Source organism: Haematobia irritans, chromosome 1 (genome assembly GCF_050003625.1).
Source record: "Haematobia irritans isolate KBUSLIRL chromosome 1, ASM5000362v1, whole genome shotgun sequence".
Classification (NCBI taxonomy): Eukaryota; Metazoa; Arthropoda; class Insecta; order Diptera; family Muscidae; genus Haematobia; species Haematobia irritans.
Window position 1 is genome coordinate 22672318 of NC_134397.1, and position 23748 is coordinate 22696065.

At 32.4% G+C, this 23748-nt stretch overlaps 2 protein-coding genes across 2 annotated transcripts in view; both read left to right on the top strand.

The window, feature by feature from the left end:
- Positions 1–21784, top strand: part of LOC142222260 (uncharacterized) — a 287823-nt gene extending 266039 nt beyond the window's left edge. The window contains exon 15 of the mRNA XM_075292293.1: positions 20048–21784. Coding sequence (XP_075148408.1) covers positions 20048–21784 — 1737 coding nt within the window. The remainder of the gene's footprint in view (positions 1–20047) is intronic.
- LOC142219695 (uncharacterized) lies at positions 354–9984 on the top strand. Its single transcript, XM_075288566.1, has 2 exons — positions 354–476; positions 8860–9984. Exons 1-2 carry the CDS (start codon positions 354–356, stop codon positions 9982–9984), a joined length of 1248 nt encoding a protein of 415 aa, XP_075144681.1.
- Positions 21785–23748: the final 1964 nt, after the last annotated feature.

Sequence of the window (23748 nt, forward strand, 5' to 3'; positions counted from 1 at the left end):
TGTAGAAAAGTAGGACCGAAATTATCAGTGCTGAAACTGCAGATATGAAGGTCTACGTGGGTCAACTGTAGACCCGAAAGTGAGGAACTGAACAAGAGGTTCGAAGGTTTTAGTGGAGGAAATGCAGGACCGATAATCTCAGTAATGGAATTTTAGGGCTGTATTTAGGGCTGTAGTATTAGTGATGGAACTGCAGGTGCGAAGGCCTTAGTGGTGCAACAACAGGCCCGGAAGTCTCCTTGGAGGAACTGCAGATCAGTTGAGGAACTACAGGCCCAAAGATCTCAGATATGAAAAAAAACTTTAGGACCGTAGATCTCTGTGATGGAAATGTAGGACCGAAAGTATCAGTGATGGAATTGCAGGCGGGAAGTTCACAGTCGTGCAACAGTAGTTGGGAATTTCTCAGTGATGAAACTGTAGGCCCAAAGGTTTCAGCGGAGGAACGGAAAGCCCGAATATGGATATTTGGAGTCGTAGGTATCTGTGGTGAACATTTAGGATCTGTGACGAGAATGTAGGTGCGAAGGTATCAGTGGTAGAATATCTCAGTGTTGTAACTCTAGGACCGTAGATCTCTGCGGTAGATCGCTGCGGTAGATCTCTGTGAGGAAAATGTAGAACCGAAGCTATCAGGGATGAAAGCACAGGTACGAAAATCCCAGTTACACCAAACACTGCCCGTAGATGTGAATGTGAATCTGTATATCCGAAAATTTCAGTGGTAGTTCTTTAGGCTAAAAGTTCTCAGTTGTGAAACCGTAAGTCTGAAGTTCCCGTAGGGGAACTGATAGACCTAAGATCTCAATAATTGAGATTTAGAGCCATAGATCTCTATGATGGAAATGAGGAACCGAATGTAACATTAATAGCACTGCATGTGCGAAGGACTCAATGGTGTAACTGCAGATCCGAATTGTAGCATCGTATAACTCTGTGGTGGAAATATACCATAGAACCGAAAGCATCAGTGGTGAAACTATAGGTTTCACTTGTACAACAGTATGCTCGAAGATGTGAGTGTGAACCTGTACAACCGAAAATATCAGTGGTGGAAATTTAGTCTCGAATGCCGCAGTTGTGGAACCGTACATCCAAAGTTCCCAGTGGTGAATATATAGACCCGATGGTCTCGCATTAAAAGTTTTCCATATAATGTTCAAGACATTTCTGATGGTATTTTATAGGTTCTTAGAGTGGTAGGAAACAACTGCCAGAAACTAATAGAGGTGAAAACTTATAATGGTAACCTCGTATTTGTATGCCCTATTGTCCCTATTGTTGAATGAAATCTAAAAAGTCAACGTAAACTACTAGGGTGTTAGAGTCTCCAAACAAAAAAGAAAAAGAAGCACATCCCCCAAAAACTACTCACTAATTCTGACTTCATTTTTTTGCTCCCTCTCTCTTTTTTTCTTTTATCGAAAAGTTTGTGAATCCTCTGTATTTTAAATATTTCAAAGTTTTCGTTTATATTCCACATTTCGTTTCATTTCACATCTACTCTTTCGATGTCTCTGGCCCAAAAATATTTGTGGTTCTTGTCACTCTGGCTAACTTTATCTATCACTTTTAACTTGGGAAACTTTTGTTAAATCCTATTTTATTCTTTTTTTGTTTTGGAGGGGGAGGAAATGGAGTAAGCATTTTTGTATTAGGTTGCATTTTTATTCAGGCGATACAGGAAATTCATGGCCTTCCAAATCTACAATTCGACTGTGGCTTAAGACTTCTTTGTTGTAGAAATTGTTCCCGTAAGTCCTTGCACTTTATCCATAGCCTCAACCCAAAGGGTCACCCTTTCGTAAATTGTGTGTGTGTGTGCTGTTAACATTTGTGTTATGAGCTCTAGAATGGTGTAAAGTTTTCGTTTTGTTGTTGTTGTATGCTTCATTGTTGAAAGCATATCAGTGGCCAAAGAATAAAGCCAGAAGTGAACGTAAACTATTTTAATTTTGTGTGCATTTGTGGTTCGTTCATGCCATAGTGTCATGTTATGCTATACACTCAATTAATTTAGGGGTTTCTTCTTCTTCTTTCGTTTTCTTTTTGGTCTATGATATTTTATTTTTTTTGCCTGTTCAACGTTATTTTACGATGAGATTCCTACTGTCCCCATCTACTATTCAATGATTGGAATGGTTGAGAATAAATGAAAAAGTTTAAATCATTGATATTTGCAAGAAAGTTAAAACAGAAGAATGTTTCTCCATAGCTTAGCTTAACATTGTGAAAATATAAATTATATGTCAGTGTTTAGGGGCGAAAACTTTCTCAACGAATATTTGAAAATGCAGGAACTTCGTAGTATTTTCTAGTAAAAGTCTTAGCTAAAAATTGAAGTGATAAAGATTTTGATAAAATGTATTCAAGATGGTACGGTGGATCGTGACAATAGTTGGATAAAGTGAAAATAATCAAAATTATAGAGAAAAAATGTATTACAACATTTGTAAGCACTACAGGGAAACGGGACTTGGTATTGTGGTCTTAAAATTTAGGATTTGAAGATTTTATTTGACTCGTCAATATATTGAGTGTGACCGTAGGGCAGAAGAACAAAAAGTTTACCAGAGGTAGTATATTTCTTTTTTATAATACTGATTCGATTTGGGATTGTCTCAAGAACTGCTCAAATTGGTTTCACACATAATGTGGCATGCCGTTCGGATTTGGCTATAAAACTGGCATCATTTTCATTGACCTTTTGTCTTGACCATTGTCTCTGCGGAATTTTCGAATTCCCGGCGAAGCGAGGGCTTGAGATGATCGATACTTTGGAATCTTTGGCAACTTTACTCTCCAAAATGCCCCAGACACATATATCCAACGGATTGAGATCCGCCCATTGTGAAATAGAAATGAAGCGAGAAACATCCTTTTTAAGCCCTACTTTTTTTCTACCATTCTTTGGGCATTAGTCGAAGGATTAGTCCAAGCTCATACGCCCATCCGTTCTCGCAATATGTTCAACTCACGAACAAGTTCTCTACCACTGTGGCATGGATTTCGATCACATCTGGCCATTACTTTTCGGATCATTTCTGGTGTTGTTTTTAGTCGACTTTTTGGACGCGATGTAAAATTTTGACAAAATTTTCTATAGAAATAAAATTTTGAGAAAATTTTCTATAAAAATAAAATTTTGACAAAATGTTCTATAGATATAAAATGTTGACAACATTTTCTATAGAAATAAAATTTTTACAAAATTTTCTATAGAAATAAAATTTTGACAAAATTTTCTACAGCAATAAAATGTTGAAAAAATTTTCTATAGAAATAAAATTTTGACAAAATTTTCTATAGAAATAAAATTTTGACAAAAGATTCTATAGAAATAACATTTTTAAAAATTTTCTATAGATATAAAATTTTGACAAAATTTTCTATAGATATAAAATTTTAACAAAATTCCTTATAGAAATAAAATTTTGACAAAATTTTCTATAGAAATAACATTTTGACAAAATTTTCTATAGAAATAAAATTTTGACAAAATTTTCTATAAAAATAAAATTTTGACAAAATTTTCTATAGAAATAAAATTTTGACAAAATTTTCTATAGAAATAAAATTTTGACAAAGTTTGCTATAGAAATTTAGACAAAATTTTCTATAGAAATAAAATTTAGACAAAATTTTCTATAGAAATAAAATGTTGACAAAATTTTCTATAGATATAAAATTTTGACAAAATTTTCTATAGATATAAAATTTTAACAAAGTTTTCTATAGATATAAAATTTCGACAAAGTTTTCTATAGATATAAAATTTTGACAAACTTTTCTATAGAAACAAAATTACCACAAAATTTTCTATAGAAATAAAATTTAGACAAAATTTTCTATAGAAATAAAATGTTGACAAAATTTTCTATAGAAATAAAATTTTGACAAAATTTTTTACTGAAATAAAATTTTGACAAAATTTTCTATAGAAATAAAATTTTGACAAAATTTTCTATAGAAATAAAATTTTGACAAAAGTTTCTATAGAAATAACATTTTTAAAAAATTTTCTATAAATACAAAATTTTGACAAAATTTTCTATAGAAAGAAAATTTTTACAAAATTTTCTATAGATATAAAATTTTGACAAAATTTTCAATAGAAATAAAATTTAGACAAAATTTTCTATATAAATAAAATTTTGACAAAATTTTCTATATAAATAAAATTTTGACAAAATTTTCTATAAAAATAAAATTTTGACAAAATTTTCTATAGAGATAAAATTTAGACAAAATTTTCTATAGAAATAAAATTTTGACAAAGTTTGCTATAGAAATAAAATGTTGACAAAATTTTCTATAGAAATAAAATTTTGACAAAATTTTCTATAGAAATAAAATTTAGGCAAAATTTTCTATAAAAATAAAATTTTAACAAAATTTTCAACAGAAATAAAATTTAGACAAAATTTTCTATAGAAGTAAAATTTAGACAAAATTTTCTATAGAAATAAAATATTGACAACATTTTCTATAGAAATAAAATTTTGACAAAATTTTCTATAGAGATAAAATTTAGACAAAATTTTCTACAGAATTAAAATTTTTCGAAAATTTGCTATAGAAATAAAATTTTGACAAAATTTTCTATAGAAATAAAATTTAGGCCAAAATTTTCTATAGAAATAAACTTTTAATAAAATTTTCAATAGAAATAAAATTTAGACAACATTTTCTGTAGAAATTAAATTTTGACAAAATTTTCTATAGATATAACATTTTGACGAAATTTTCTACAGAAATAAAATGCTGACAAAATTTTCTATAGAAACAAAATTTCTATAGAAAAAAATTTTGACAACATTTTCTATACAAATAAAATTTTGACAAAATTTTCTATACAAATAAAATTTTGACAACATTTTCTACAGAAATAAAATGTTGAAAAAATTTTCTACAGAAATAAAATGTTGACAAAATTTTCTATAGAAATAAAATTTTGACAAAATTTTCTATAGGTATAAAATTTTGGCAAAATTTTCTATAGGTATAAAATTTTGACAAAATTTTCTATAGGTATAAAATTTTGACAAAATTTTCTATAGAAACAAAATTTTGACAAAATTTTCTATAAAAACAAAATTTTGACAAAGTTTTCTATAAAAATAAAATTTTGACAAAATTTTCTATAGAAATAAAATTTTGACAAAATTTTCTATAGAAATAAAATTTTGACAAAATTTTCTATTGAATTAAAATTTTGAGAAAATTTTCTATAGATATAAAATTTTGACAACATTTTCTATACAAATAAAATGTTGACAAAATTTTCTACACAAATAAAATGTTGACAAAATCTTCTATAGATATAAAATTTTGACAAAATTTTCTATAGAAATAAAATTTAGACAATATTTTCTATAGAAATAAAATTTTGACAAAATTTTCTATAGAAGTAAAATTTGACAAAATTTTCTATAGAAATAAAATTTTGACAAAATTTGCTGTAGAAATAAAATTTTGACAAAATTTTCTATAGAAATAAAATTTTGACAAAAATTTCCTTAGAAATACAAATTTGACAAGATTTTCTATAGGTATAACATTTTGACAAAATATTGTATAAATATAAAATGTTGACAAAATTTTCTATAGAAATTTTCTATAAAGCACTTCTAAATAAGATTTTTCTATTTGGTAGTTTTTTGGTAAAAGTTTGTTAAAAATTTGGTTGATTATTTTTGGCTCGAGTGGCAACCGTGACTACAACCCTGTTTTATATGAGCATCGCAATAACGGTAAGTATTTGTTTCACGTAACGTTGCCCTAAATATTAGCATCGGCAAAGAGTGTTGCACGTTTAGCGTTTTTACCTCCCTTCAAATTTATGCAATGATAGTTAAAGTATTTGTTAGTATGTTTACGTTTACTCTTGAGCTTTATTTTTCAATTACTTTTGCTCAATTGCAACACGTTCAGCATTGCACGTTTCAAATTTCTCTTTCGTTCTATTTTATAGCATGTTTCACGTATTCATTTGTTTTTTTTTTGCAACATGTTAAATATGGTATTTGCTAGATGTTGCTTTTCCCATTCCCATTTGGTTTTAATTTGTGTTTTTTTTCTATGTAAATGGCTTTTAAAGATGTGAATGTATAAGCAAAAGAAATTTTGTTCCTTGCTAGTGGACAACTTTGTAGTGCTATTTTGTGTTAATAAAAAACTTTTGTTAATTAGTTTAATTTTGTCTTCAGTCAAATACCCCCGACTCCCTACGTGTTTTTGCATTTATCCTACACGTCTACCCCATTCCAGAGTATTTTGGATATATTGGAATTTCTCATCACTAAAAACTTAATTTTTTATGGCTTTCTCCAGTCACATTTGTCACATTTTTCGTGATAGTTTCTTACATTTTTCCCGGATCCATATACTTGATGAGAGTTTTAAAGGATTTTGTTATCCCTGCTTGTTAATGACCTTTAATGTTTTTACCTCCCCCCGATACAACCTTTTATTAGCTTGGTTTGAATGCATGAAACAAGTGGTTGGTATTAATAGAAATTATATGTTCTTGTTGTAACCTTAAATCAAATGCATATTGATATTCATTTAGTTTTTTTTTTGTTTTTAAATGCATCCGATTGATATTGTCTTGTTTCGTTTAAATTTTAATATTTTATTGTTGTTCTTAATCAATGGCATGTTGTTGTAATTTTGTATTTAATTGAATGAAAAGTTTTTATCATTTGTTGGTTGGTATTCGTAATTAAATGTTCTATGTTCGTCTCAGTCTTTCACCACGTTCCACAATACACATACTTTATGGGTTGTTAGACCAGTATTGCGATGTGTTACAAACGGAAGGAAAAAGTTTTTGTTGCACCCTCAAAAAAAATGGCTTCTGTAACATATACCCCAAAAACATTTTGCTTCAAGCATATATATTTTCAGGATTGGTCCAAACAAAATATTGTTTATATTGTTCAAACATATTATGTTTCACCTTAGGGCATACACTGGTAGAAACAAATTTTAATGAAATTTTCTTTGTGCCGATATATTTTTAAGGCGCCAATTGGTTACTTCCATTATTTTACTTGCAGCATATTCTCTACGTTTCTCTTTCTAAACATATATATGTTTATAGGCCTTTTCTAAATTAATATATGTTTGCATCTAAGCATATTATATTTACAAACATTTTATGTCCCAAACATAATATGTTCTAACATACTAATATATATGCCCCAAACATGGTATGTTAGTTTATGAACATTATATGCTTGCACATATAAACATATTGTGTTAAAAAATTTAAGTTCCAAACATATAATTTTTACACCCAAACATATGAAAAACAGTCTTTTTCGTCCGTGTCCTATGGTGGAGGATATAAAAGCACTACACTCATATTGATTGAATTAATGCGAACTAATAGAGCTAGTAGAAATTTTATCAATGTGTTATTTTTGGACGAGAAACATTTTTTTTTCTCGCCAAACATAAACATGTTTGCCGAAATTAGATACATAATTTCCTCGAAAATAACATGATTGCAGCAAACAACATTTTTTTCTCTCCAAACATAAACATGTTTGCCGAAATTAGATACATAATTTCCTCGAAAATAACATGATTGCAGCAAACATGTTACATTTTTCTAATTCTAAAAATAACATTATGCTCTTGAAACATGTTTGAGGTGACCACATTCCTTCTCTAGGTGTGGATCATATCCTGCTCGCAATTTTTGTAATGAGAAAGCTAATTTTCCCTCAATTCGCAAGATAAATTTTGCAATTCTGAAATGATTTTGCTTGAAACGTTATCAATTTCCGCCTCTCATTTTTCTAACAATTTCGGAAACAATGCCTTGTATCTGTTTACAAACTTAAAGCACAATTATATATAGTTTTTTTTTTCTTATTGTATAACAATATTAGCATAATGTTAAAATTGCACTGAAATAATATTTTTTAAGACTTATTTACTTGCATATGTTATATAACGATGTTTGCACCTCACTTTTTGCATATTTTTAGAAAACCCCCAAAACCAACAAAGTTTCTTTTATTTTCAAAAATATTTTTTCTTTAAATTACAACGAAATTCTTTCAAAACACTCAACAAAGACATTTATACTAGACACTAATACCAACAACGATTTAAAGACCAAAACAAATTGCAGCTATTTATATACCAAACAAAGACGTTCGCCAAATTTAAACTATATAATAATAATAAAATTATAAACAATTTTTTTTATAAAATTATTGTATTTTAAATATTAAAAAAAAAATACACAAGAAAAATTGAAGTTATTATTTCCAATACGAAACCCCAAACCTAAAAAAGAACACATTATCACTCACACAAAATTGTTAATATTTCCTTTTTTATCTTTTTTCCTCTTGTTCTCTCTTTTTTCTAAACAACACACTGCTTACCTCGAATAAAATCAATTTCACCACCGTCACCACAACCACCACCACCACAACCGCTATTTGTCAACAAATACAACACTGTCTTAAATGTTTAACTGTAAACACTAACAACTCTATATCACATTGATTTCTATTTTGTTTTTTTTTTCTTATTCTACATGTCTCTATATTTTGTGATAATAATTTAAAAAACAAAAAAAAAACCTAAACAACTACAAACTTTATTATGTGCCACTAATATAATACGTTTCGATGTATAACGTTAACTGTGTACATGTTTTTCTCTTCACTTGTATCCTTTTTCTTGTCTTCTCTGGTGTGTGTGTGTGTGTGCGTGCGTGTGTCTGAATCGTATGTGTCGTATGTGAATATTGCCAAATGTTTTTTTTTTGGGGATAAATCACAATGATAGAGCGTTCCCGTTCTTAGTACATTTGGCAATCATCATGCGGCGTAGCGCGAGGCCTTAAATCGCAATTCGATCTCATCGGCGGGTACCATAACGGCTTCCGCAGCAGGTGGTGTAGGTAATTCGCCCTCAAGTACACCACCCTTGCCGCCGTTGCCTACATCATTTGTTGTGATTAAATGCAATGGCAGTAAATCGAATGAGGGGAATTCGAGCAAGAATAAATCTTCGAAATCCAATCAACTAACACCTCCACCTCTGCCTCAAAAGAATGGCTCGGCTACACAGCATTTTAATTCCTTGGATCATCGCGATAGCCAACAATATTATCATCATCAACAACAGCAACCCTATATACTGAGAACCAATACATTGGATAGACGCCACAATACTGGCGGTGGCGGCGGCGGCGGCGGTGGAGTTGGTGATTGTAGCTCGGACTACAATCAAATAAATCCTCACTACTTGCAAACTTTCGATAGTCTCGATCACTATAGCGTTGCAAATCTCCATTATCGATCACAATCTAAATCACAAATCTATGGTCCTGGCCAAGGAGGCAGTGGTGGCGGTGGCAGTACTGGCAGCGGCGGCACAACGGGCAGCAGCAATGAAACAATGGCCAATTACCACACAAATCCCACATTGCCGCAACATCATCATCAGCAGAAACAATATTTCGAAAATCACTATCATAGCTCACAGAAATACCAATCCAACTCTTCCAACTCCTCATCCGTACATGGTCATCATAGTTTGAAACATGCCAAAACGCATCACAAGACTCCAAAGCATTTGAGCAAATCCCAAAAGTCCATAACGGACAGTGGCAATAGTTGTGGTGGCGGTACAGTAGGAGCAGGAGGGGGATCGGCTACACACACCAACTCCCACAATAGCAGCAGTAACAATGTACACAATCATGCACCATCCCTAGCCGCACACAATCACAATGCTCAACAGTCCCATCAGATTACGGGAAAATCATCATCATTATCGTCGGGTGGCAAGAGCAAAAAATCCTCCTCCTCATCATCATCAGCAGCGGCAGCAGCCGAGAGAGCAGCTTTGGGCAATGGCAAACATTCGAATCATTGCAACAATTCGGCCACTAATAGCCACTATACAAGTTCCAGTGATAGTTTACCACAATTTGATAATAATTATTATTAAAAAAAAAAAACAAAAACAGAAAAATAAAAAAAAAATAAAACTTTTGAAATTGAAAGTAACAAGGAAACATTATAAGAAAATTAAACCAACATATTTATATAAATAGCATATAGAATATTAGAATCAAAACTAAGTCTTTGAAAAATCAAAATTTAAAATGAAATGAAATTCACAACTAAGAAATGCATGCTAGATGTTACGGGCATGATGAAAACTCAAATATATAAAATAAGCTATGGTACTTTTTATTTTGTAATTTCTCAGCATTAGGTTAGGCGTAAAATCTCAAAACCTTTGTGACATAATATTATTTTGTAAATGATTTGTTGTTCCTCCCCACATATAAAATCATTTTTTTTTTTCTAAATTCGCTGAATCGCTTTGTCAATCTATCAGTCTAAACCGCCCATATATCGTACATTTTACCGTACAAATAATGGGACGTTCTCATATTGTTGTAAGTTATGTCATACAAGATATCATTAGGTCTGTTCGCATACTTTTCCAGTAAAAAATATCCAGTACAAACTAGCATTAGAGTAAGAGTGTATTTTACTCTCTTTGCTTAAAATTGCTGAAAAGTACACGAACGTTATCCAGTAACTATTTCCACATTCAAAATTTCAGCTGCTAAAACGAATCCTTTTTATTTAACTTCCAATCGTAGTTGCCTAATAAAGGGTGATACGATCAAAATTTGGTCAAGGGAAAACGCGTGTAAATCGTTTATTGAAAAAAATCAAATTAAATTTCTTTTTCAAGTACAATTAGTATAAAATTCACGAAAAATATTCAGTTAGGCTTTCGCTATTCCAAATCCGAATTGCCGGGCCTCACGCTTGACACCTGCCATCAGATTTTGTACAGCCACCTTGTCCACCTTCTTCGCCGCAGAAAGCCAGTTTGCCTTGAACTGCTGCTCGTCCTTAGCAGTTTTTTTTGGTCTTCTTTAGGTTCCGCTTGACAATATCCCAGCATTTCTCAATTGGGCGGAGCTCTGGCGTGTTGGGAGGGTTCTTGTCCTTGGGAACCACCTGCACGTTGTTGGCGGCGTACCACTCCTTGGCCTTTTTATCGTAATGGCAAGATGCCAAATCCGGCCAAAACAGTACGGAACAACCGTGTTTCTTCAGGAAAGGCAGCAGACGTTTATTCAAATACTGTTTCACGTAAATTTCTTGGTTGACAGTCCCGGAAGCTATGAAAATGCTGCTTTTCAAGCCACAGGTACAGATGGCTTGTGCTACCTTTCCTCTTCCTTTTGCCGTATAAAACTCCTGTCCCGGAAGCTGCTTGTAGTCGGCTTTGACGTAGGTTTCGTCGTCCATTACCACGCAATCAAACTTCGTCAGCATCGTCGTGTACAGCCTCCGGGATCGCGCTTTGGTCGTCGTATTTTGTTTATCATCGCGATTTGGAGTCACTACCTTCTTGTAAGTCGATAGTCCGGCTCGTTTTTTGGCTCGATGCACGGTTGTAGACGATACACCCAGCTTATTTGCGGCATCTCGGAGAGAGAGGTTAGGGTTTCGCTTGAAACTACCGGCAACTCTCTTTGTCGTCTCAGCGGCTTCCGGTTTTCGATTTCCCCCCGATCCAGAATTCCTGGATTCGAAAACGGACGAAACAACACGTACACTGATGTGGCAGCCGCTGGCCGATGAGTAGGACCCATCGGGTCAATCTGGTGCAAAGAACTCGCCGCCGATTGATTATTACCAGTTCATGCCGCCTCCAAATATAGGGTGACTTCTTTCTCTGAATATGATTTATGTGCCGCTCAGACAAATATGTACCATCAGTACCCTATCAGACTCCCTATTATTGTTAATTAACGCATTCCACCAAACTGCATAATAGGTCAAGCTATTGATGTATACAGCAAGTGCACAATTAAGGGTTTTCTTTAAAAAAAAAAAAAAACATCTATCCGTAATCGATGTTACACATTTCACGTAAAACGTTTCAAATTACTCACACCTCTTTTCACCAGCACCACATGTTAAATGAAGTGTTAACACATGACAGGCTTTTGTATGGACTTTTATATTTATTATTTATTATTATGTTTCATACCAGATTGGATATTTAATTTTTTTTTTTGATTTTGAGTGCAACCAACCAACCTAACCAACATCCAGTGAAAACCCCACACGTTTGTGGAAATGTTTTCAAATGCATGATTATAATGAATGTTTTTTTTTTCCACAAATTGGTAATTGCACAATTACGATATGAAGATTGCGCAATTGTATTGCTATTTAATAAAAAGTATTTAAATTGAAATGGTTTTTATATTATAATGAAATGGGTCTAATGTAGTCTTCTAGTAGGATATAATACGAAATTATGATAATTTTAATATTGGGTTCTTTATATGACTAAACAATGGCAAAAATGTCGGAAACAACATCAAATTTTAGAATCGGTTTAGTTTTTTTTTTCGAATTGTCTACCTTTGGCAGGAATTATTGCCTTCAAACGGCAATCAAAGCCATCACAACACTCTACACGAAAGTGGCTCTGCAGTATTTTGATCCATTAGCGGCCAAACGCCATCTCGAGATGATTGATACTTTGATATTTTTAGTGCCAACCTTACTCTACATAATGCGCCAGGCGCAAAAATCCAACAAATTGAGATCGCGAGATTTCTGTGGACATTCTTGGTTGTCACGTGCTGAGTGCGATGTTGCTTAGTTTTATTGGAATATCCATAGTTTGCGGCCGAAATGTTTGTCTGCCTACGACTTTCTTCAAGACATTTTCCTGTGATTCCTCAAGGTAATTTTCTCAACTTCTTCCTGAGGTGATCTACTTTAAAGGCGTGTATGTTCCTTATGCTAAACTTCCGCAGATCGGTGAGAGCCTGGAAGAAAAAGGGCCCAGTATCTTATTTCTTCTAAAGGATAATGCTGGACACTGGCACAGAAATACGAGTCTTCCTTTAATTCCGGATCCAGACACCATCTGCAAATATCGCTAGTATGTTATTTACAGCTATAATGCCAATTAAGGGCCTCTATTCCTGTCTGTTATCATCATCATCGTTAGAATTCTGCAATTCCTACGGCTCTTTTTGTCCCATATAAAATTAGTTTGCTTACAACCATCCAAAGAGGCCCACAGTCTTCGTCATAGTTCATCATATTTGACATGAATTCTTTAGATTCGCGAAGACAACATAGAAAAAACGTCCACACGGACATTATTCGTTCCACGAGCGCCCTCCTTAGCCAGCACACCTGCATTACTCCACAGTGCCAAGGTACCCAGCACAGAGTTACATTTTGCTGTTCAATGAGCACCCGAAGCTCTTAAGTCTGCATTGCCCGCCCAAGGGCTTTATAGCTGTTTGATAGTCGATGAAGAAGCGAATATGATTTCTGCATAACGGCCTTATCAGCAGCTTTTGTGATTACAAAAATTTCTGCCTGAAAGTTATTGCAAGGGATATCTAACGTGCAAGCCTCCAGTATTTGTAGTTCACTGCAATAAATGCCGCTACTTTTTAATTATTAAATTTGGTCCGATGGTCGAACTAAATGGAATTTGCTTGATTTTGGTCCATTTTCGACAAATCGATTATTTTTCAAAATTTTATATAGAAAGAAACTTGCGGCAAAATTTTCTGTAGAAATACAATTTTGACAAAAATTTCTATAGGAATAAAATTTTAGCAAAATTTTCTATAGAAATAAAATTTTGACAAAATTTTTTACTGAAATAAACATTAAAAAAAATTGTAAAGATACAAAATTAGGCAAAAATGTTGTGTAGGAAGAAAATTTTGAATATAATAAATAAAATTTTGCAATGACTTTCCTTAGAAAGTTGGCCAAAATTTTCTACAGAAATACAATTTTGACAAAATTTTCTATCAAAAAAATGTTGACAAAATTTTCTATCAAAAAAATTTTGCCAAAATTTTCTACAGAAATAAAATTTTGTCAAAATTTTCTACAGAAATAAAATGTTGACAAAATTTTCTATAGAAATAAAATGTTCACAACATTTTCTATAGAATTAAAATGTTGACAAAATTTTCTATAGAAATAAAATTTTGACTAAATTTTCTATAGAAATTAAATTTTGACAAAATTTTTTACTGAAATAAACATTAAAAAAATTTGTAAAGGAAAAAAATTATGCAAAAGTTTGCAAAAATGTTGTGTAGGAAGAAAATTTTGTATAAAAATACAATTTTGCGATAACTTTCCTTAGAAAGTTTGCCAAAATTTTCTACAGAAATAAAATTTTGTCAAAATTTTCTACAGAAATAAAATTTTGTCAAAATTTTTCTACAGAAATAAAATTTTGACAAAATTGTCTATAGAAATAAATTTTTGTCAAGATTTTCAACAGAAATAAAATTATGTCAACATTTTCTACAGAAATAAAATGTTGTCAAACTTTTCTACAGAAATAAAATGTTGACAAAATTTTCTATAGAAATAAAATGTTCACAAAATTTTCTATATAAATAAAATGTTGACAAAATTTTCTATAGAAATAAAATTTTGACAAAATTTTCTATAGAAATTAAATGTTGACAAAATTTTTTACTGAAATAAACATTAAAAACATTTATAAAGGAAAAAAAAATTATGCAAAAATGTTGTGTAGGAAGAAAATTTTGTACAAAAATACAATTTTGCGATAACTTTCCTTAGAAAGTTTGCCAAAATTTTCTACAGAAATAAAATTTTGTCAAAATTTTCTACAGAAATAAAATTTTGTCAAAATTTTTCTACAGAAATAAAATTTTGTCAAAATTTTCTATAGAAATAAAATGTTGACAAAATTTTCTATTGAAATAACATTTTGTCAAGATTTTCTACAGAAATAAAATTTTGACAAAATTTTCTATAGATATAAAATTTTGACACAATTTTCTATAGAAATAAAATTTTGACAAAATTTTCTATAGAAATAAAATTTTGACAAAATTTTTTATAGAAATAAAATTTTGACAAAATTTTCTATAGAAATAAAATTTTGACAAAATTTTCTATAGAAATAAAATTTTGACAAAATTTTCTATAGAAATAAAATGTTGACAAAATTTTCTATAGAAATAAAATTTTGACAAAATTTTCTATAGGAATAAAATGTTGACAAAATTTTCTATAGAAATAAAATTTTGACATAATTTTCTATAGAAATAAAATTTCGACAAAAGTTTCTATAGAAATAAAATTTTGACAAAATTTTCTATAGAAATAAAATTTTGACAAAATTTTCTATAGAAATAAAATTTTGACAAAATTTTCTATAGAAATAAAATTTTGACAAAATTTTCTATAGAAATAAAATTTACACAAAATTTTCTATAGAAATAAAATTTTGACAAAATTTTCTATAGAAATAAAATTTTGACAAAATTTTCTATAAAAATAAATAGAAATAAAAATTTGCCAAAATTTTCTATCGAAGTAAAATTTTTTAAACATTTTAACTTTTAAATGACATTAATTTAATTTGAAAAAATTGTCCGCTGGTACGAAGTTTGGTCTAATTTTGGAAAAATGTTAGGCCAAAATAAACATTCATTGTGACAACGCTGATTGGCATTTAGTGTATGTATAACTTATGAATTATTGTTGTTGTTATTGCTTTTATGCTAGCAGAGGTTTTAAATTCTATTAAGTTCTTCCAAGTTAAACTCACCACCATTTATACTCATACTCGCTATGCTCTTAAACATTGAATGACATAGCATAGGGAGTAAAAATGAATGTGAAAACGAAACTAGTTGCTAATTCTATTTATTTGCTACAGAACGAGGACGTACACATAGTACGTTTAGCGAAGAAACTTTTACTACTGAATATGATTGTTTATGTTTTAGAAAATTCACTGTTAAGCCTTTAAGATTGTTTATATTTCATATGCAATATTCTGATGATAACTATCTCTCCGAGCTCTTTGTCTATATTCTCCCCATCTTGAATTGCCCTACACAAAGCAATAGAATAACAGTGTGTGAGAGTACATGTTACATGAGCATAATTATGTTACAAATTGGTGTTAATCAATCTATTACCTTGTGATATTTACTAAAGAGTATGGGAGAGAAATTCAGGTGTTTACATATGCTATTGATATACGAAAAGGGCAAGTGCGTGAGTAAACTGTGCTACATGCAATATGCCTAATTGAATTTTAAAGTATGTTTAATTAAATTAAAAATTCGTCACGTAATTAACTGTTAATGTTAATTAAGTTATGCTGACAAACACACACTTACAAACTCACCAAGTGCAAAAACTGAAGTCAAACGTATATAGGGGATTGCATGTGATTGGATGGCATTTAACGACATGCCATTTAAAAGCAAACTTACAAGCCTACATAGCCCCACATACCATATGCATATAGGCATAAATTCATTGCAGGTATTTTATTCAATTCAATTCAATTATGTAGTATTTTTCTTATTAACATTAAAATAATGGCCAGTTTCCAATCGAGAGGAATAATAAATTTAGTTTATATGATGATATACCATGTCCTGAGCAACAAATCATTTACAAAGGACTAAATATATGTATGTGCACAAGGGTAATTGAGAGAAACATTTTGCTCTGTAGTTATAATTTGTATAAATAGTACATTTAGTTGAATATACTATAGACTATTTATTAAGAATAACATTTCGCAATAAGGTTAGTAAAAATTTAAGATCATATATATATATGTGTAGTTATTTATTATTATATAAATTGTAGATTTTTAATGCATAGGAAATAAAATAATTCATATATTCATTACACATACATATATATTCATTTTCCATACGATGATGAGATAAAAAAAATTATATTAATAATTTATATTATTTATATGCAAATTATATTATTACAAAAGATTGCGGATGTACAGTGGCTCAAATGGCTCATTGTAGGAATTTACTTTTGTTTTAAAAATTCTACAGAAAAAAATATAAATCAATTACTGAATTGCCTGTAAAATATTCTATAGAAAACAAGTATAAATGGTCATACGTTCGGCCAGGCCGAATCTTATTTACCCTCCACCATGGATTGCGGTGAAACTTCTACTAAAAGCGGTAATCCACAATCGAATTACTTGGGTTGTGGCAACACTTGCCGATGGCATGGTATCTTAGAACTTCATAAATTGTCTACTAAATTGTAAGTTAGTCCATATGGAGTCTACGCTAGACGAGAAAGGCAGATTAATTAATAAAATTAATTTTTGCGTGATTGATACCAATTTTTAGCTAGGTCAGATGAAATTTATTTATTTAGGAGGTTCAAGAAGTAACATCTGCTGATCTGGTTATATGGGAGCTATATATAATTATAGACCGATATGGACCAACTTGTATATGGTGATTAGAGGTTTATTGACATCGCGTACAAAATTTCAACCGAATCGGATGACATATTCATCTCCAGGTACCTCCGATGATCAAATCTGGAGATAGGTTTATATGGGGCCATATAAAGTTATAGACCGATATGGACCAATTTATGTACATATGATTGTTAGATGGCACTAACACCATTTCAAACGGATCAGATGAAATTTGCTCTTCCATGAGACTCTGTTAGACAAATCTGGGTATCGGTTTATATAGTGGCTTTATATAATTATAGACCGATGTAGACCAATTTTTGCATGGGAGTTGTAGGCCATAGTTTAACACCTCTTACCAAATTTCAACCGGATCAGATGAAATTTGCTCTTCCAAGAGACTCGGTTTATATAGGGGCTATATATAATTATAGACCGATGTGGGCCAATTTTTGCATGGGGGTTAGAGGCCATATACTATCAAATTTCCACCGGATCGGATAAAATTTGTTTCTCTAAGCGTCTCGCCAAACCAAATCTGGGGGTCAATGGATATGGTGGCTATACCTACTAATGGTCCGATATGACGATATTTGCAAACCATCCGACCTAGATCAATAACAACTAATTGTGCCATGTTTCAAGTCTATAGATCTTTTCGTCCGGAAGTTATCGTGATTTTAACTGACGGACAGACAACGCTAGATCGATTCAGAATTTCACTACGACCCAGAATATAAGGTCTTACAGCAATATTTCGATGTGTTACAAACGGAATGACAAATTTAATATACCCCCATCATATGGTGAAATCTCTGTTATAGAATTCCATACCGAGATCTCAGTGATTGTATAGCAGAACGAAGTATCAGTTATTGAATTGAGAAGCAAAATATCAATGATTGAAGTACATACCCGGAGTCTCAGATGTACACTAATAGAATAAATTACGTTCCAAAATCGTGAACGGACAGTAACAAAATGAAACGGAAACGTTCACGAAAAATTAAAACGGAATGTTTACGGTTTCGTCCATGGGCATTCACGATTTAATGAACGGCTTTCGTTTGTCTTTGGCCATGAAAAGAGTGGAGAGTGACAAACGTTCACGAAAAATCAAAACGGAAAGTTTACGGTTTCGTCCATGGACATTCACGAATTCATGAACGGCTTTCGTTTGTCTTTGGCCATGAAAAGTCTTCAAATTTTCTTATGGCAACTCCGTCGGTGGTGCAATGCGCTAAGGCGACTGTATAGTGTTGGCAATCCAGATTCGAGTCACGGTAGCGATTTTTTTTATAAACTCGTAACCATTACGTTTTCAGATCATGAATGCTGGTTGTTATTTTGACAACGCATGGTGCCATTTTATCGTTGTCAGATTGACACCGTCTGTTCTCCGTTTGACACCATATGTGTGATGATTCACTTTCATGAACGGATCATTTTTTTCAATGCATGTATGTCTTAGGGATTGATCAGTAGACTAAAGGCTCTGCGATTGAGTTGCATTCATTCCTTGAAGTCACAATGAATGCATTGCACACCGACGTCTATGTTATGAATAACAGAGCGAAATTTCCGTGAGTGACCTGCGCCCGAAATAGCTGGAATTGGATTGGGAACTGAAATCACAGACATTGGTCCATGTATTTAACTTTAGGTGGATGAAAATGAAATTGTTGCCAACAAGGTTATTGTATTTGTTCGTTTCGCCTATCGCCCAACGCTATGGTTATGTTTACACACTTATTCTATATAGGGATGTAAGGCGACAACTACACACAAAAAAATAATTTTTGGATTCAATCACAAAATTAACTGATCCAATTAATTTTTAATTGAAATGTCTTCAATCATATAAATGATAGTACACAGAAAAAATTTTCACAAAAAATTTTCCACTTAGTCTTAATTGAGTTTTGAAAACTATTCAATTAAAAAATAATTGATTCAACAATTTTTTTTAATTGAAATAAAAATCAATTACTAAAATTAATAGTAACAATTAATCTTTTAATTGGATCAATTAATTTTTTAAATGACGTTCAATTAATTTTTTAATTGATTTTATCATTTCTGTAATTGAAGACATTTCAATTAAGAAATTAATTGGATCAATTAATTTCGTGATTGAATCAGAAAAAAAATTTTTGTGTGTATCCATCACTGTAGTCAATTAAAAAATTAATTGATGCAATTAAAAAATTAATTGATAGTATTAATTTTTGTAATTAATTTTTGTTTTAATTAAAACAATTGTTGAATCAATTAAATTTTTAATTGAATGTTTTTGTAAATTCAATTAAAATTATAATTGGAAATATTTTGGTGATTTTTTTGTAGGGATGCCATACCGGGAATTTTAATAGTAATGGGAATTTTAATGGGTATTTCATGGAAAACTTCAGACTCAAATTAAGGATAATGTTTCCATATTTAAAATGCTATCATCTCTAGCGAGCTTATAGCACTAAATTAAACCCCTTTGTCTATCTAACGTTATATTGCTTGGAGTATATATAGAAAATAGCTTAGAGAAAAATATAAAATATCCATTTACTTATCTAATTAATTTTTTCTCATTTTTTTTTCTTTTATGTTGCATTATTATTTCGTAATGTATTTTGCGCTTCATAATTGGCTCGATATATTCCAACTACAATGCTACAAAACTACATTACACAAATGACACTGCTACAACAAATCCACACACACTCACACACACATATATAAGCAGTTTATGAAACCGGTAGGTGTATCTAAGACTTCGGTAGTGAATCGTTCCTTCGATGAAATGGGTAATGTGATGTGGCAGCAAGAAGCTGCTGAATTTGTTGAAAAATATCCACAACGTCGTCGACCGAAAAGTGCAGCTTTACTTTTGCGACAAAGTGCTTCTGCTGGCACCCTCTACAGGAAACCCGATGGCGCAATGCCCACCACCATTATGAATAAAAGAGCTAGTGGTGGGGAACTTTTGACACCACAGCATAGACATCAACGTGATATGTTTAGTGGTGATTTGGGAATACCAGATGTCAATAGCCATGTTGGTAGTGTGGTTCACACTTTCGAAACCATGGCCATGCAACGTCAACTGGCCGAAAGGCAAAGAGCCCAGCGAGAACGTGAACACAGTAAGTATTTGGTTGAATTGTTGGCCATGCAAGCGGCTGCAGCTGCAATTGCAGCAACAACTACCACCACAGCACCATCATCAGACATTCCATCAATAACAACAACAACCAAAAAATCATTCATACAATGTGGCACATCTACCAGTAATGGCAATATTTCCAAATTACAACAACTAAAAAAGAAAACCAAAGAAACCCGACAAAAGATAGTCCAGCATATATTGCAACAAACACCCATCCATGATGAGGCGCATTCAACAATGCAACATAAACTTAACTCCAAGAAACCAGGGACTCCTCGACACATTATTTCAGGTCACGGGTTCACAGCATCATCCAATTCCGAAGTTTACTATCGTAACATAGAGGATGATTATCGTAAGAACCTTTTTGGTTCGGTGAGTCAAAGGAGAATTGTGCCTTTTGAAAATACGCCTACGAAAACGAATGATCAAATTGATACCAATAGCTATTGCGAGGAGAGTAAAATTGTAAATCAGGCTTTTGATGAAATATTTGAGGGTTATAGTGGCCTGGAAGATGAAGAAGATGCCGTCAAAGATAAGCAAACAGACTATTTAGTGCCACCCAATCATTTACAAACCTCCAGTTATATGAGCCAATATGGTAGACCAGGTCTTACACCCAAAAAGCTTCCAGCTATATCCCACAAAAAGGGACCTCCACCACCACCACCCACATCTTCTTCATCTTCAGGTCAACACAAACGTAAAATTATGCCCTTTTCCGAAACTAAACAGAGATCTTCCACATTCCATAATCTAATGGAACGTCTCAAGACTCCCCCACGAAAATTACCCAATAGCCTTAAACAATGTGGTAAAACTTCTTCCGATACTTTACTTAAAACTGATCAAATACAAATACCCCCCTCAAAATATCTACACAAATTTCCTCCACATTTACATTTGAATCGTGAAGTAGAGGGTCAAGAAAGTTCTGATCTGATTCAAGATCAAGACTTTCTTCGTGGCTCTACGTTATCGCAATCTTTTGTCCGACATTTACGAGTTCATAACCCATCTAAAGGTAAAGCACCAGCTGCCCCAATACAACAGACACAATCCTCAAAACATCCACCGTTGAAAACGAGTGAAGCCTTACGGCAAGTTTTACTTTTTTCCAAAAGGTCTAAATCTTCCGGAGAACTTTTACCCGATTCTAATGAATATAGTACAGTGGAACCACGTAAATACTATCGCCGTTTGGAAGAAACCGAAATATATCCCCAACAATATCAATATCGGGAAAGATTTATAGATGGCGCTACTTTGTTAGCGTCAGTAGGGAAGAATCAACAAACGATAGAAATTTGAACAATTAAATTCTAGGCCAATGATGAGAAATTCTTCGAAGATTTTAGAGCTCAATCCTATATGGAGTTTTAGATTATTTTGCATTAAATAAAATACGTTAAAAAAAATCTACTAAAATAAATTAACCAGCTGTTTGTGTAATCCTGCCGTAATAATTTGACATTGTCAAGTGACTTTAAGAAGTCGAATTAATTACATTTTATACCACTGACATCATGATATCTTCATTGCTCAATTATGTATTTAATTTTTTTATTTAACTTTTTATATAATTAATAACTAACTCAGTGATATAATATTTTTCAAAGGTGCAAAAATGTAATCAAAATGTATTTGTAAATGGATATGTTCAGTGTCTGATATGTAATGCAATAAAGTAAAGCGCTACATTTTCTTTTTAATTTTTAAATTATTTTTTTTTTTTTTTGTTTAAAAGCAAAAATTCTCTGAAAAAAAACATTAAATTGTAAAATCATTTTGGATTTATTCGCATTGGCTACCTTCGTCATGAATTATGGCCCTCAAACGGCCATCACACACTGCACGATAGTCACTCAGCGGTATTTTGGCACATTCCCTGGCGTAGCACGTCTTGATATGATCGACACTTTGGTATTTTTTAGTGCCAACCTTACTTTCCATAATGCCACAAGCGCAAAAGTCCAAATTGATTCTCAGGAGTTCGGAGATTTTGGTGGTCATTGTGCAATAGAAATGAAGTGAGGAACCCCCTTCTTAAGCCATTCTAGGTTGACGCATGCTGGGTGCGATAGTGCTAAATCCTATTGAAAAATCTGTGGTCTGCGGCTGAAATGTTTGTCTGCCCAGGGCTTCAATACTATCCTCACGAATTTATTTTGACCCTAGGGTCGATAAATAAGAGCTAGGAGAAATCATCGGCCGTTACCGCGGTCCACACAATTACCATCGGTGGCGCTTGATTTCTTGCGGCTAATCAGTGTAAATTTTCATCTGACCTCTTTGGCAGGTAAAACTGATCGTATGGTATATTCACAAACTGCTCAATTTCGATTGGCCTCTCATCGGAGAAAACCAAATTCGTTAACTGACCCTTTGCGAGCAAACGAAGCAAAACTTAGGTTAGGTGGCAGCCCGATATTTCAGGCTCACTTCCATTGTGATACCACATTGGTGAACTTCTCTCTTATCACTGAGTGCTGCCCGATTCCATGTTAAGCTCAATGACAAGGGGCCTCCTTGTTATAGCCGAGTCCGAACGGCGTTCCACATTGCAGTGAAACAACTTAGAGAAGTTTTGAAACCCTCAGAAATGTCACCAGCATTACTGAGGTGGGATAATCCACCGCTGAAAAACTTTTTGGTGTTCGGTCGAAGCAGGAATCGAACCCACGGCCTTGTGTATGCAAGGCGGGCATGCTAACCATTGCACCACGGTCGTCACGCGTTACCGCGGTCCTCACCATTACCATCGGCGGCGCTTCATTTATTGCGAATAATCAGTGTATTTTTTCAACTGACCTCTTTGGCAGGTAAAACCGATCGTATGGTTTATTCACAAACTGCTCAATTTCGATTGGCTTTTCATAGGAGAAACACAAATTGGCTCTTTCCATTCTAACTTTTTATCCATCGGTGAACTCGTGCACTCTTCGGAACTTAAATGGCTTTAGTTCAAGCTCATTTTTCAATATGTTCTGCAATTCATTCTCACGATATTATTTCGCACAAATCTGGCCTTCATTTTTCGGATCATTTCTGATGTTGTTACAGCATTTTTTCGCCCACTTTTTGGACGCGATGCAACACTGTCAGTATCACGGCAACAATGCTGAAGGACTGTAACGATAGCTACTTGTTTTTTCAGCAATCAAACTATCGCGCATGAATTCCATAACGAATAACTTAATTTCTGAATGCAATAGACCAAATTCTTTTCAACAATAAAAGGAATTGTCACGCGAATATATAAATCAGCTGTCAGA

Bases quoted from the DNA above. Each gene is read 5' to 3' on its own strand.
- LOC142219695 (XM_075288566.1), top strand. From the start codon at position 354: ATGGAATTGCAGGCGGGAAGTTCACAGTCGTGCAACAGTAGTTGGGAA. The intron at 477-8,859 runs GTAGGTATCTGT...CATGCGGCGTAG, and splicing joins GAATATGGATATTTGGAGTC to CGCGAGGCCTTAAATCGCAA.